General features: G+C 30.9%; 1 protein-coding gene across 1 annotated transcript in view; it reads right to left on the bottom strand.

Annotated features, from left to right (window-relative positions):
• LOC128389859 (protein O-mannosyl-transferase TMTC1-like) overlaps positions 1-16,267 on the bottom strand; it is a gene marked incomplete at its 5' end in the record, with an annotated part of 69,381 nt that overhangs the window by 10,448 nt on the left and 42,666 nt on the right. The window contains 3 exons of the mRNA XM_053349500.1: positions 1,496-1,681; positions 2,431-2,504; positions 2,623-2,815. Of these exons, the coding sequence (XP_053205475.1) occupies positions 1,496-1,681; positions 2,431-2,504; positions 2,623-2,815 (453 nt within the window). The remainder of the gene's footprint in view (positions 1-1,495; positions 1,682-2,430; positions 2,505-2,622; positions 2,816-16,267) is intronic.

Genomic DNA, 16,267 nt, shown 5'->3' with positions numbered 1-16,267 from the left:
ATGACCATTGAACAGATTAATTTGACCAATTGGATGATTGAAATGGATTAATTTTCCATTTTTAATTATCTTTCAAACTTTCTAATTTAGATTAAAGTTTACGAGTAATATTTTCCTACCATTTTCAGCAAACTGAACAAAAGTTCATAAGGAAATGAATTACCTATTGTTACACTTCCTGAATGAATTTAAATGAATATGAACAATGAGAGTTTTGTACATAATGATGATGAACAGGAAGAAAATCAATCAAGCCTTATTAATATGCTTTTGATGGCTATTGAATTTCCAATTTCTGATTCAATTTAAATTTCAATCTACTAAGATAATCAAGTTAACAATAAGTTGGATTAACAAGTGGAAATTATTTTCCCTTCAGCTTGACCAAGTTAATCCATGGTGATTAATCAATTCTAATCCCTTTTCGTAAAGATTAATCATAGACATAGAGAGATACAGAAAGTGAAAGTGATTTTACAAAACAAAAGAAGGAGAGAAAAAAAATTCTCAATATATATTCTGTATTCTATCATGATCAATTCAGCCTCCCTGACATTTATTACAACTCCTTTGACATAATAATTATCATCATTAATAACCTTCATCATGCGAATTAATATTTGAAATTAGTTTATATTCCCCCTCAATTCAGTATTTACATAGTAAATAATTATGATTAAAATGAGAGTAAAATATGATTCGACTTCCCCTTCATCATTATGAATACCTTGGTGTATATATTATATTTTTTTTTTCTCAACTGAACTTTATTATCAACCAATTTCAGCTCTTTCTCAGGATTCGTGATAAATACAAAGTATCATGTTGATACAAGATTTATTAATACTTATGGATATTAATTTCTAATTTTTCTTTATGCTTTCTCAATACATTTCAGCTCACCTCATTTTCATTCATTTTTCAATTTCCATGTAAACAGAAAAATTTGTTAATCAGTTATAGTGGAAGTGAATGAGAAAACAATATGAAAACGAATGTATCAAAATGATTTATTTACCGTTACCTAGTAAATTAATATTCGTGAACTTATTGGATGATAATTTCCAGTGAAAGTTATTGTGGAGTCACGATAATGAACTTTAAGTTGAATCGGTGGATCGGTTGAATATTTGATAACAATTTCGGTCAATGAATTTACATCAGCATCTGATTAACATTCTCATGTTTAGTATCATCAATATGATTGACTTTTTTTTTCAACTTCTATGATCAACAAATGATAATCAATTGCTTTCTCTTTGCTATTTTGATGTTCATGGTGATAAACTGAAATTGGCTGAAATTGTTGTTCTGAAAATTGATAGTCTTTTCTTTTTACAATATCATGAAATGATTCATGGTAATGATTTATGAATCCAATTTATCTAGTAAAAGTTGAGTTGTTATCAACATGGAAATGAATTATTGAAGTTGACCAGTTGAAAGACATTTTCTAATCTTGTGATGACAATAAATCGTTACGATGGATACTCACCCTTTCCGAGTTATGATCAGTGACCCTGATTGGGACAATTTGAAGATATAATAGAGAGTACAAATCGGTAGAATCATGATTCCAGTTTCTTTTGAAAGTAATGCCAAAGTGGATGATAAGCAAGACCAAAAGAGATAGACTATCATCCTTTGATTACTTTTATCTTCCAGCATAAACTTCACAGCTCTAAAGGATAAGGAAATAAGATCATTGGTTAGAACTAGTAAATTTTTGTTTCCATTGAGATTCTTGTCGAAATGATTAGACATTCATAAATAATCATAATGCACACGTAAAGTTTCAATTCCTATCAATTCCATGAACACTGAGGAAAAATGCTCTTTCCATAAACTAATGATTCTAACGTGATATTAGGTGTATAAGATTCGGAGTTTTCTTTGGCAAGTTTTTTTTTCTTCATTCGATATATATTACTTTTCGTAACAAGATCTAACCAATTATCAGAATTCAGTGATAATCATGGTGTAATTAGAGTCATGAGTTAACATGATACTGAATAAATCTGATATTCATTTAAAATGAGATCAGTATTATGCTAATAGCACGCAATCTTATCATAAAGTTATCATGATAGTTACAATTGGATGAGTTTCTCCCTGTTGAAGTTGTTTTTTTCTGCTTCAAAGTTATCAGCAACTCTGAAAGTTCAGCATATTATTGAGTAAAGTATCATGCAGAGTTGAAATGATGATGAGAGTAAGAGTGTTAGCTAAGGTAAAATTAATCCCTGGTGTGAGCGTGCTAATAATAATAAAAGGAATCTAATCAATTCTCAATTCTGTGGATTATCATGATCATCTTTCATGATTTGATTGTTTACAATTAACTGGGTTTACATGCATATATTTATCTTCAGTTGATTCAGTTATAATATTATTATCGTTATTATGATCAGCCAAAATTGTTTACATTACCTGGTGAAAATGATTAACGTTATCAATGAAAATATACAACACAGGATATCAGCTCTTCCAACGTTACTTGAAACCTGAATTTATATAACCATGAGAATGAACAAATATTAATTGATCAATACAAAAGGTAGGAAATCATGTTCATGGTTCTTTGGTTGAAATTATCTTTTCATTGGTGAAAAATCAACTTACAGCTTCAGTGTGAATCGGGTGAAGGGCAAAGTGAAGTGAAATTAAAAGTGACATTTGATTGGTACAATTTAGTATTGAATGTGCAATATACATGATCAGTGTGGTGGTCATTACGTGAAGAATTACATTGACCAGTCGAAAATGCCAAGAAATACTCGAAAGTCCATTTGCTTTTTTGAGCATCATGTTCAATCTGGACAAAAAGGACAAAGAAAATTATTTTAAAAAAAGTTTACCAACAAGAGTCATTAATCTGGAACTCTTTTTGAAAGGGTTTTTTTCTGATATTGTTGAACTTTATTTCAGTTCTTCATGTTAAAAATTCACTTTGCATCTGAATATACAGGGTGCTGGTTTAATTAATTGAATAATTATGATTGATTGTGTGATGTTGATGTTGTTCATCATTATCATCATCATCTGTATGTTTATCATGTAAAATTTACTCAACTTATTCATTAATCTGAATAAAAATGAAAGTTGTGACCATATTAACCTCAGATTTACTGAGGGAAGTTTTCATGGTGGGTATTATTTCAATCTCATCTCTTATTGTATTAATAATAACATTTTCATATAAGTATGAGTAATATTATTAATCCTCCATTAATATGATTATGATGTTTGCAGTGAACTCATTGTTTAAGATGGTTACATTTTTCATCTTCCTCATCTCTCTCTCTTCCTCTCATGGTTACCACCATGAAAATGATTCTCAACTTCCTGAAAGAAGATGAAAATTCATTGTAAGCAGTTTTTGGTAATTTGACTTGGATGATTGTTTTTTTACTCGCTCTTCCTCAGGACAAGTTTCAATGAAAGTGTTGATGTTTTTAAAGCTTCAAAGAGGAGTTGGTATTGGGAGGTGGGAAGATAAAAAGCAGAAAGAGGAAGATAAAATGTTTTATCTTCTATCAAATTAAATGACCAGGAAAAGAGAGAGACTAAAGACTCTCAATCAGAAGTTTAAACAAGAGAAAATGAAGATAAAGATGATAATTATAATGATGATAATGGCAGTGGGTGTGGTGATGGTGATGGCGGTGGGGTTGATGGAGTGGTACGTTAATTGAGAAGTTGATTTGAATCCAGTTTGGTTATTTATTAAGCAATTAAGTCAAATGAGGTGGTAGGAGGAGGAGGTAAAAGAGGAAGTGGAGAGATGAAGATGTTTAATAGATTTACATCATGAAAAGGAAAGAGAGAGAGAAAGAGAGTGTCAGAGTGGGAAAAATTCCACTCACTGTTTCATCTCCACGTTCATCATCTCCAATTTCTCTTCATTCTTAGCCTTATTCCCTCGTGAGATTAGAGACACAAACAATGTGAGCAAAGGGAACACTGAATTATCCACTTCTCTAGCATCCTCATCTTTATGCTTCTTCATTTAACTATTCCCACCCTCTCACATGAACTTTTGAAACCATTTACTTAACTCCACTGATTGATGATCCATTTCAACATATTACGAAAGTCCAGTTGATCATTTTACTATCTTCATCTTCATCTACTCATTCACCTTTCCATTTTCACTCTCTCACTTTTTGCCTCAGTCTCCATCCAATGTAAATAAATGTGAATCTTGAAATTACTCCCATGAGAGTTAATTGCTTATATAAGTTAAATTATCATAATAACAATAATTTAACTTTTGTTTTCTCATCGACATTAAAATAAGATGATCAAATTTTACTTTCCATTGAATTTACATTAAGAAAATTGTAAAATTCAAATCACTTCTTATTATTTTCATGGTTCAATTCCCAGAAATAAATATAAATCACTCCCAGTAGATGATAATAAAAATGTTTGATATAATCTTAGAAATTGAATCAAAAGTAAATATAAACAATATGAGAAAAACAAAGAGACTCAGTGGTCAGTTTTTTAAGAGTAAAAAAAAAAGTTTCTCTGTATATTGAACAAAATACCCACCGGTGGGTTGAGATTATTTTCTCACAATTTTTGACCATAGTTTTTGATATTTGATTTAATTGATTTGATTTTCATTTACTCAATAAACAGTAAACATTAATCAGTAAATAAATGTTGATCATATCAAAAAAAACATGAAGAGAGAGTTAGATTATCCACCCTGAGGGTCTAAAGAGATAACTTATTGATAACCATGATTCTAGTTCTTGGTTCGGGAATTTTATTAAAATTTACTCAACTTTTCATACTCTCAATTCCAAGATTTAAGTTTTCTTTTATTCCTCCATCATTCACCTATTCAGCATATCAACCTCGATCTGTATTTTTTTTATCTTCTATCGGATTGAGAAGCAATTTTCATGAGTTTATATCCAATATTAGAGTAAATATTTACTCTGGATACTTGAGATAACAATAAACAAGAAATAACAACAATTTTACCTGAGAAAAAAAAATAACAATAACCAAATAATATTATTACATGGGGAAAGTGGAAAGGTTTTCATGGAGTGGGGATTGATGTTGTAGGGTAAAGGTAATGATAAAGATAATAATATGTATTAAGAGAGAGGGATAAAGGTTAAACAAGGAGACCAATTTAATCCTTCAAGTTAGTTGAAGCCTAAAGAGATAAATACAAATCCAATATCTTATGTTTATCTAATATCAACATGAGGATTGATAATGTAACCATGAGTATAATGAAATATTATATCAACTGAGAGCAAATTTTGTAGCGCTTGATATAATAGATAAGAGTGAAAATCTTTGAATGAGACACAATTTTTTCCGTTCTACTTTTCCTCTTCCGGGTTCATGTTACTAATAAAATGAAAATAAATAATAATAAAAGAATTGAGATTGATCATTAATTGATTATCAGCTTTTGTTTCATTCGTTGTATATAATAATATATTATGAGAACTGTTCACAAACGAGGTAAGACTTAAATCATCATCATGAAGATAATGATGATGATTGAGCTTGAGATGTGTTCAGTCTTGGACGAGGAGTGAGTCGTTTCAGCTCATGGGATTTCAATGGTGTCCACCATGAGCTTCATGGTGAGAAGTGGGAAAAGTTTCATAATTGTTTTTTATTGAAGATACTTTTTGTCTTCTTGGTTTACTTTTTGATCAATATTAATTTTGTATCGTCATTATCATCATCATCATCCACCCTGTAATGTCAACAACACCTTACAGTTACGTGTCCAGTTATCATTATCAGTTTTCATGATAACTTTCACAATTTATTTGTCTACAAAATTTATTTTTATTTCTAATGATGATGATGATGATGATGATAATGATGACGATACTGAATACTATCATCGTCATGAAAGACAAATAATCAAATTAATTGCTATTATTTTATAAACTTTTTTTCTCACTCATCTACACTCAATTATTTTCCTTGAACTTTTTTTTTCCTATTACAAATTAAGAAATTAAATTGAATCGAGTTAGTTCAAGTGGTAGTAATTAATTCATTCATGATGGTGATAATTATCGTCACCATCATCATGGTAATCAATGAGTAATTTTTGCAAATGAAATTTGAATGGTTAAGACATTAGCTAATTTCTATACACAATTATGTGTATGTGAAAGCAAGAAAAATAAATTGCTAGCAATTAACAAGGAAACAATTTACAATTGGGAGTTAACACTGAGACACACACAAATGATAATCATTAAATATGAAATATTATTGAACGTTACTCATTGTAAGTTAATTGTCAGCCAGTGCAATTAAATTACGATATAGCAATTAACAGATACAATTAAAAATGGACATTTGTCAATAATTCATTCAGAATATAAAGAGAGTTAATTTAAATCAATTATAATTAGCTGATCATTTAATGGTAAACTTTTCGTTCACAATCAATTTCAAACAGTCTTCTTGATACATACATAAGATAATCAAATGAACTGATTTATATTGTTACCTGTTTTTATCACTAACATCATTATGATCATGATGAAAATCAAATTGTTCAATTGACTGTTACTGAGTAGTAATCATCATGATCGTTATTGTTATTATCATTTATGCTATCAGAGTTATCACAATTTTATCGTCTTCTTAGTTCAGTTAATTTCATGGTGTATGTATTTTTATCTCTCCCCATTTGGATAACATGAAGATACAAATGATTTTGTATATTGGAATGGGAAAAGGTTTAATAATAAGAAGCGGTGGGAGAAAAAGATATAATGTCTTGTATATGAAATTCTGTTGATGTTACAATGGAAACCCGCCCGGTGGGAATAATTAAGAGCATCTTTTTCCAATTCCAATATCAGATCTTTTGTCTCTCTTACACCTTTTACCTTTTCCCTTTATGGCAACTATCCCACCCTTCACTTACCCACTACCCCAACATAATCAATGTCCAGAATCATCTTACATCAGCCTCATTTCATGGATTAATGGTAAGAACCTAATTATAGTGATTAACTTGTTCACTCTGATAGTCTATTAAGAAGTTAGAACTTGCACTTAGAACTTAAGAACTTTCTTTTTTTTTCTCTTCTCATTATCTTTCTCATTTTCTTTTCTTTTTACATGATGATGATGATGAGACGATGAAGGTAGTGGAAAAACTATTACTTTAGAATATCACCTTGACAACGAATTTCCTGTAACCGAATTCACTTCAAATTCATCTTAAGTCTTTTCTTTACTGACAACTGAATGGTCTTTACATGGTATTCAACCTTGGAGGGGTAAAGTCCCTTTCTCCTCCTTCTCATCTCATCTGTACACTTTATCATCCTCATCTTTTACATTCATCATCATCATCACTTAGCTTTACTGGTCATTATTGAACTTGACCTCTCATCCAATGTTCAAGTATTAACTGTTATATAGTGTGACCAGTCAGTCTTATTATCACAGTCCATTTAGCTTTTTATATAACAATGTTACTATTTATATATTATAAATATATTGTTTTCATTATCAACATGATACATGGTTAAAATAATCAACTTATATCATGACTTTTTATTGAATTATTTTTCCTGAACAAGTAGACAAAGCTAGCGAGAGAGAGAGAGAGAGATGACCATCCATTAAAATCAATTAGGATGGTCAATTGTTTTTGATTTGATTGGTCAGTTTTGCTTTTGGTTCAACTCAATTTTCATGATAAATTCTGGCTCACTTGTTTATCGGTGTTGAACTTGAATAGTGTTGAATGTAATTGGGTTAAACTTTGTGGGTTATTGAGGCTACTGATAATATCTCAGGTAATAATATTTCATTTGATTGATTTTAAGAATTACAATAACAATAGTAAATGTTCAAGGTGAATATTGGTTGATTTGGTTATCTACTGATTCCCTGAATGAAACCGGAATAAAGATTTATACATTTATATATTTATATACAGAAGTACTTCCGGAATTAAAGGTGAAATATTATATTTATGTCGGAAATGATAATAGTATTTATTTATATATGAGTATGATAATGATGGACAGAAGATGATGACCATTCTCATAGCGGTCAACTAGTGATAATGATAAATATTAATGACCATTGATTCATTGACAATCAATAGGTAGTTGATTTCTGTTGCCCTTCAGAAGATGTAATTGATTTGCCTATGATTTATCTTGACTATCATTCAATAAGCTGGACAATTTAGATAATTAACTTTCATTGGTCAGTGTGAGTCTGTGTTTTTTTTGTTCCTAATATTTACTTAATACACATGGGAAGTGACCAGTGAAAAAAAAAGTTTCCATACAATCTGAATTACGATTTGACTTGTATCATGTGTATATAAAATATAATCACGATTATTATCATTGTTACTTTTGTTACTATTTAACTGAGTAACCATTTTGGTTACTGGTCAACTCATGATGGACACTGAATTGTAACTGTAATCGATATCCATGGTTCACTGGACATTTACCGAGGTTTTTTTATACCTTTCCAATGTTCATGGTCACATGAACACCAGTAAACAATTAACCAACTGAATCAAATCAATGTAACATCTTCATCGATTGTGAAAAGCTTGAAATCTAAGCTTAAAAAGTTTAACAATCAGTGAATCATGAACAGGGAAAAAGAGCAAAAATAGAAAGAAAAAGTTCCAACCATAAATTCAGAGGGAAAATCATGATGATGGATTTCAAAAGTTTATCTATCAAAATGGTTGCAAGTTCAGATGAACTTTTCGATTTTATCGAATATCCTTTTTTTTGTTCTAACTTGAAGTTTTTTCTCTTCCAATGTTTTGGTTTTTAATAATAGAAAAGTTTTTTCTTCCTCTTTCTCTTTTTCATCTTTCAAAAATTCACTTGAATTTGATTGATTGACTTAATTCTGGATGAAAATCTCATGAATATGCTACTGAACTCTCACCCACCATATCAAAGCTTATCATACTTTTCCTCCTTGCAACATGATAACTTTTATTTTCATATCCACCCTGATGATGATGATAACATACTCATGTGTATGAGATAACGTGTTGTTAAGCTTCCCATCACAAGGAGTGGTCAGTCAGTTTACTAGATTGTTATGATGGATATCATGACCACTCACTCAGTTGTTGCTAATAGTTGTTGACTGAGATGCTAACTTAGTATTAAGTGAATGGTGTGATTATTTGTTGTGTTGATAGTGGGTAGAGTTTGAGGGTTGTGGTGGTGGTGGTGGTGGAATAAGTTCACACTCACTTCGTACATGTGGATAACAGAACTGGCTATGGTTTATTTGGATAAGAAAATTCATATCACGCTCAAAAATTCATCTTAAGAAGATAATCTCGAGTTGAAAAGATGAAAAGAAATAAATCAACCCAAAGACTGAATTTCTCAACTTTTTTTTGCTGCTCATCCTTATCATCATCATCATCATGATTACCATCATTACGAAATCTTTACTGATACAAAGTTTAGTCAAGACGATATGATGGTCAGTTTTTTTATCGCTTTCCAAGTATTTACTGAAAGTTAAGTTTGTCATCTTTGAGAATGACCAGAATGATGAGGATCAAGATAAAGACTAGATGAGAGTGGGTAACAAAATGATAATCTTGACAACAACAAAATAAGATGGACAATGATTGACCAGGACAAGATTAGGACAAGGAAGGTAAGGAAAAAAAAGTTCTATCTCGTCCTAAATGGTTAAAGTCCTTATGGAGGGTACAAGTAATTGCGATATCATAGTGAGTGGGGTGGAAATGAGCTGGAGGTTGAAATCCAATCTAAGCTCAACGAGAATCCCAGTCAACCGTAATAAAATTAGCTATGAAATAATAACAATAATCCAATGGGCTAGTCAGGCTTAAGTCTAAATCCCGTAATGAGTAACAAAAGAAACAGATTAGCCAACATGATACATCACTAATCCAAATCCTAATCTGATATTTCAAGTAATATTTATGAGTAAGCAAAAAAAACAAAAATAATAATAATCAATAACAAAGCCAATAACTCTGACCATAGATCAGTTGTTATTATTGACCAGAAAAAGTTGAAACTTTTAGTTGATTTTATGCTAAAAAGTTAATCAAATTCATTTCATGAAGTTTCATCATGATAATTCAAGATTTCACAATTCTAATAATGAAAACTTTGACCTTTCTTTTGTATTGTCCATTTATGGACATTTAATATAAACTATTTTTGCAATAATCTCATTCTCTGACGGTGATTATGATATTACCATGTAAGTATCATTAATTTCATGTTATTAATCATTTACTTGGGTATATTTACAGGGTGGAAACTTATTGTTCCTCTGTGTATCTTAGTTTTTACCTTGTTATTATTTTGTCTCGCTCTCTCAGTGAGTAAATAAAACATCTAGTTTTGTTTTCTTTTCCACCCATCTTCCCACTCCTTCAGTAGTTGACCTGTTTTCTTTAATATCTTTTAATATAACATATACATGTAGCTCCTCATGTCAACAGTAAGTGACTTGGAAAGAGAGGTGGAACAGGGTGGGAGAGGTGGAAGAGGACAAAGGAAACTCATAGAATTCATTGTTATCTTGTTCTTTCTCTCCTGTTAGTTAATCTTACCCACCCTCTCTATCTGATTCTCTCTCTCTCTCTTTAAATGTCACTATCTCTCTTTTCCCCTTTTTGGTAGTTGATGTATTGCTGTTTGTTATTGATTCAAATTCATTATTTTTGAAAGCTTCTTGTGTCTTCCTCATCATCATCGTCCTCCAATTTTGCTCTGGGAGGTGGAAGATAAGTTTTCCTATGGAATAAACTTCTAGATTCATTAGATTCATTTCAAATTATCTCAAACAATGAATATCCAAATTCATACTCTTACCTTTTTCTGTTTGAGTTTTTTTTCTGCTTCTACAGCTAATTGTCTTACCCTTAAGGCTATTTCATGATATTGTTATCATTTAACCAGAATTTACATTTGAAACATGATTACTTTTTTGTTGATTGTGTCACGTTTGTTTTTGTGACGGTTTTAAATATGGCAAATTAAAGTTTAATGGTAATAATTTTATAAAATGTTTAGAAGGGTACACAAGTTAATAATTGATTTATAATTGAGGGTGAACAATAAAAGATTAAGATATAATAAAGAAGAAAATATAAGAATACGGATTAATAGAAAAATTTGATGAAAATCAATGAACACAAATTAGAAAGAAAAGAATTGATGAAAATCAATTGAACACAAATTAAAAGAAAAGAATTAATGAAAATCAATTGAACACAAATTAAAGAAAAAGAAGATTAATTAATTAATAAGGTGAACTTGAGTAGTCAAATGAAAATTTAACTCTGAGGATTCTAATTGATTTACTTTTGATTTTATACTGATGTCGAATTTTCTTGATCTAATCGATGAGATTGATTCTCATGGGAAGTTTATACTAATTGATTTATTTAATTACTCTGTGAATCTTAACTAACTGATTACTATTAAATTGGTTAATTGATTTGATTTCCTGTAATTTACTGAGTTAACTATTATTGATTTCCGATAATTAATGGTCTAACTTTAATTGTTGTTGTTTCCTAAATCAATTTTCTAATTAACTATTAAATTAATTACTGTCTATTCATAATTGATTTTCTAACCTGAAATTGTAACCTTATTAATTAAGTAACCTTTACAAAAAAAGTAAAAGAAAACAAAAGAAAAGAAGATAAGTCAGGCAACAACATCTGTTAGAATAATGAGATTATAATGATAAAATTCAGGTAATAAGATTCTGGTGATGATTCTGGTGATGAGATTCTGGTGATGAGATTCTGGTGATGAGATTCTGGTGATGAGATTCTGGTGATGAGATTCTGGTGATGAGATTCTGGTGATGAGATTCTGGTGATGAGATTCTGGTGATCAACTTTAATTTCGACTTTATCAATGTTCGGCTAAGATTTAATTTGACGACAATTAAGCTTACTTATTATTCAACTGAGATTCGGCTTGACTGAGATTCGGCTTGACTGAGATTCGGCTGAGATTCGGCTTAATGGAGTTTGATTTAACAGAAGTTCGGGTTATATTTGAATTTATAAATTCGACAATTCGAGCACCCGAATTGTTGAACTTTTTTATTGATAAATGACAAGGGGAGGAAGGAATTCCACCACAACGGACACCCGTTGTGGTAAGGAAATGATTTAGGAAGAAAGGGAAAGAAAGAAAAAAAAATAAACAAATATAAGATTAATTTACCTTATTGGGTAAAAAAATTGTATCAAAATGGACCAAAAACACTTGGATACTTTTGAATAATATTTCACATTCAATTAACAAAGAAAATACAAACAATTCAATTATAATTATTAGATTTTACTTGTTGTGGTTGTTGGCTAAGTTGAGACAAAAATAAGGGAAAAGGAAATAGATAGAGAGAAAGGAGAAAAGGTAGACAGGAAAAGAAGAAAGGGAAAAGGAATGTGGGTGGAGCGAGGAGAAAGAGGAGAAAGAGATTTGTGTAGACAGAGAGAGCGAAAGAGAGAAAGGAATTTGGGTGAGAGAGAGAAAGAGAAAGGTAAAGATGATGAAATTTTCATCATCACAATTGCCGGGTCTTCTGAAAAAAAGACTGTCCTCAGTCTTTACCATTTCCACGAGTGTTCAGAAGATTTTTCTTCCCAATTCCATTTTCCATCCCAAGGTTTTCTTTTCTCCATTTCATCTGCGAACATTAAGTTGAAATCGTTAATATTTTTACCAGAATTGATTAGGTCTCGTATTTTATCTCCATGAGAAGAAAGGAGGTCACGATTAGGGTAGTTAATCCATTTAAGGTAACACTTCAAAGTAGCTCTTGCGTCTTTCTCAGGATTATGATTACCACCAGGCATAGCACCAAATTGTTGTAACATTTGAGCGTTTGGAGAAAGAAAAGAATAAAGTTTGTTTAAGCTGAAATGTTGACCATTACCATCTTTGAATAGATCACTTAACATTACAATTTTACATTTGTAATTTTGTTCTAAATCTTTCCGTTTTAACCCACAAAGTTCGAGGTCAATTTCTCCGTGATGTAGAATTAGTCGTTTACCAGTGAGAATTCTTAACTTATTTTGAACAGTTCCTAACGGTTCACCATTGTTGAGTTCAGGAGGAGGAACACCACCATAACATAAATTATACCTGCTTAAGTTGTGATGTTTAACACAAGTATAGTAAATGTTATTGACCTTGATAGTAGAGTCAAAATAGCCAAGCCACACAAACGACTAACCACATTTACTTCTTTTTCTCCATCAAATCGAGTACAACCTTCGCAATCTAAAGCAACGGTTTGCATTGGAGGTTCACCGATTTCTTTAAGGATAACATTATCTGGATTCAAAATACCTGCAACCATGATTTCACCTGCATGTCTAAAAGCTGCTCCGATGTTAACATCTTTTTTGATAGATCTTTTCGTAACTGGCGTTGCTTTGTTTGTATATTTTGATGGATTATACGGTTTAGAGTTGTCTGTAACTACCGTAGAGGCCAAAGTTGATGTATTTTGTTGTTGATATTTTGGACATTTAGAAACGTAATGAGAACGTTCATGACAATAAGTACAACAATGGCAATTTCTGGTACTATATGCCGATTGAAACAAATTCCACAGTAATCACATGGTAATTCTTGGTAGAATCCTGATCTAGTGGCCATCGTTTTAAGAATTCATCCTCGGTTGTACTCTTCTTGGTCATTAGAAAGGAGGATGATTATAGTAAATAAGGATTTTTCCTAAATAGATTTCGAATCAGAATTTACAAAACTGTGTTTTACTCGTTGTCCATACCTCATGACACCATGTTCATTGAAGATTTTCGTCAAAAGTCCGAGTTAGAATGTACTTTGATTGTTTTGAAAATGTAAACAACGAAATTATATCTTTTTAAATCAAGTTGATGGGATGCTGACGGTATTTGATTCCAGCGATCTCGTTGGTTATTGTTTCTCTCATCAATCATCTTATCCATTTTGATGACAAATTTCTGATAGCTGAGGAGAAATATCTATTTTAAATACTGATTCTTGGGTTTGATCAGAAGGTTCTTCTATTTTGATGTTGAAGGTATTATCTGAGGACGGTATTGAAAGTATCAAGTTGGATATCAGGGTTATCTGGTGTTTCATTTTCAAGGGAGATTCAGAACCAGAATCAATTCGTTCAATGATTGTAGTTGGGTTCTGTGGCATCGTTTTAATATTTTGTATTGAAATAAATTATATCGTTTTTAGGATTCATCTCTAAACAATAAATGAAAGAAAAACAAAATCATGATTAAAATATAGTTAAAGTGAATAACTAGAGTTGATGATGGTGATGATGATGATGATGATGAGGATGATAAAGGTGTAGATAAAGAAGGTAAATTAGTTATGAATTTAGTTAGTTAAAATGATTAATAAATTTTGGTTAAAATGTTAATTTGGGATTAATATTCCTTTATATTTTCATTAGTTTTAGGAATTCAGAATCTTTTCTTCCATTTCGATTTCCTCATTCACTAAATCTGGCTGAATTAATCCAGGTCGAGTGTAGAGAAACGAAGTTGAATTTTCTTAAAAGACAAATTAAGAAATAGATTAAGATAAATGAGATTAAGATTGATGATAAAATCATCCAATTAGAATGACTATCTTCTTGAAGTGGTTTAAATTTAGTTATTTCAAGTTTCGGTAATAATTCTGAATGATCAATCCCAGCAAAAACTTGTTGGTCGATCCAATCATAATGTTTTGGGTCAATGATGTTTGATTTGACATATTTTAGGGTGAAGTAAGGGAACGAATAATTATCGATTTGTAAAGGTAAATTAAGTGAATGACTGAAAACCCATGCAGGACATTTGTGAGATATTATTCAGTTTGATATCGTGTCCAAAACAATAAACAAATCTTTTTGTTCAAGATTTTAACTTGAAGTAAACTTTCTCCATTATTGAGATTTGGACATTGTAAAGTTTTCAAAAAATTTTGTCTTTTCTGGTGCCATTTTCGTTTGCATTCAAAATCGTGTCGTAATTGTAATGGGCAGAATATGCATAACCATAAGTATCACAAATGTGATTCGATTTCAAGTTATATAACACTGTTTTTGGACCTTTGTAAAATAGACAATCATTAGTTGATTTTTTAAGGATAAATGGATCTGCTTCCATGATGAGATAATCGGGATTTAATTTATGGCCATGAATTAATAAGTCAATATAATTCTCATATGGATTGAGGACACATTTAATTGGAGTCATTAATCGTCTTGGATAGAGTTGAATATCATGTTGAGTGAGGTTAAAGAGACTAAACAATTGAGCACTAATTGTTTTATCTTTCCAATTTTCAAAAACGTCAACAAGTTGGACTTGGTTAACATGATATTGAGCTGCTAAATCTGCGGTTGTAAGAGAGACGAGCAGAGTGGTCCGTTCGAATGTAGTTAGACGAGTTGTTTGATTATCAACTTTATCGATTAAAGTATTAACATGTTTTTCTAATCTATTTATCGCTTCTTGGGCCGTGTTCTGGTTTGTAACTAATTTTGACATTGCTTCTTTATTATTACCAGTCTGTATTGTATTATGGACTGATAAGCCAAGAGCACCAATACCAACAACAAGAGCAGCAGTGATCGCTAAAATCGTGAAAATTTCTCTTTTCTTTCTGCTTTCCATTAAGTTTTTATGTCTACAATTTTCTTTTATTGGTTGCATGATATTCCGTTCGAAACTATTATCACACCAATTTGTAAACGATACTCTGTTCAACTCGGTTAGATTGAGTTTATCTGCGATGATGGAACAAGTATTATTCAAATATAATCGTGTCAAAATTTCACCTTCCATTGACGTGATGTCTCGATTTGATGGTCTCCAAACTATCGGTTTTACTAAATTGAAATTAGCATGAGATTGAATTATCAATGAAGAGATGACAATTAATGAAGATATTAAATTGGTTGTTGTTGGATTTTTATTTGGTGATCTAACTTTTTCGAAACGAATGGCTTCGACTTGTCTTTTTAGATCACAAATTCTTTCAACTCTTCTTTCACTTGGTGGTGTCTTTTCTACCGCTTTTGGATAAGTATAATGAAGACCAGTTGATTTTTTTGTTGGCGCTTTTGGAGTTAATTGTTGATTTAGTGTTGATTGGGGAGTAACAAAAGAAGGTGATGGAGGATTATGATTGATTGGACTACTTTGTCTTGGTCCAACATTACTCTCCCAATCTCG

The sequence above is a fragment of the Panonychus citri genome, unplaced genomic scaffold (assembly GCF_014898815.1).
Source record: "Panonychus citri isolate SS breed McGregor unplaced genomic scaffold, ASM1489881v1 Contig00111, whole genome shotgun sequence".
Classification (NCBI taxonomy): domain Eukaryota; kingdom Metazoa; phylum Arthropoda; class Arachnida; order Trombidiformes; family Tetranychidae; genus Panonychus; species Panonychus citri.
Note: the sequence above shows the minus strand (reverse complement) of the source record. Positions and strands in the feature narration are given on the sequence as shown.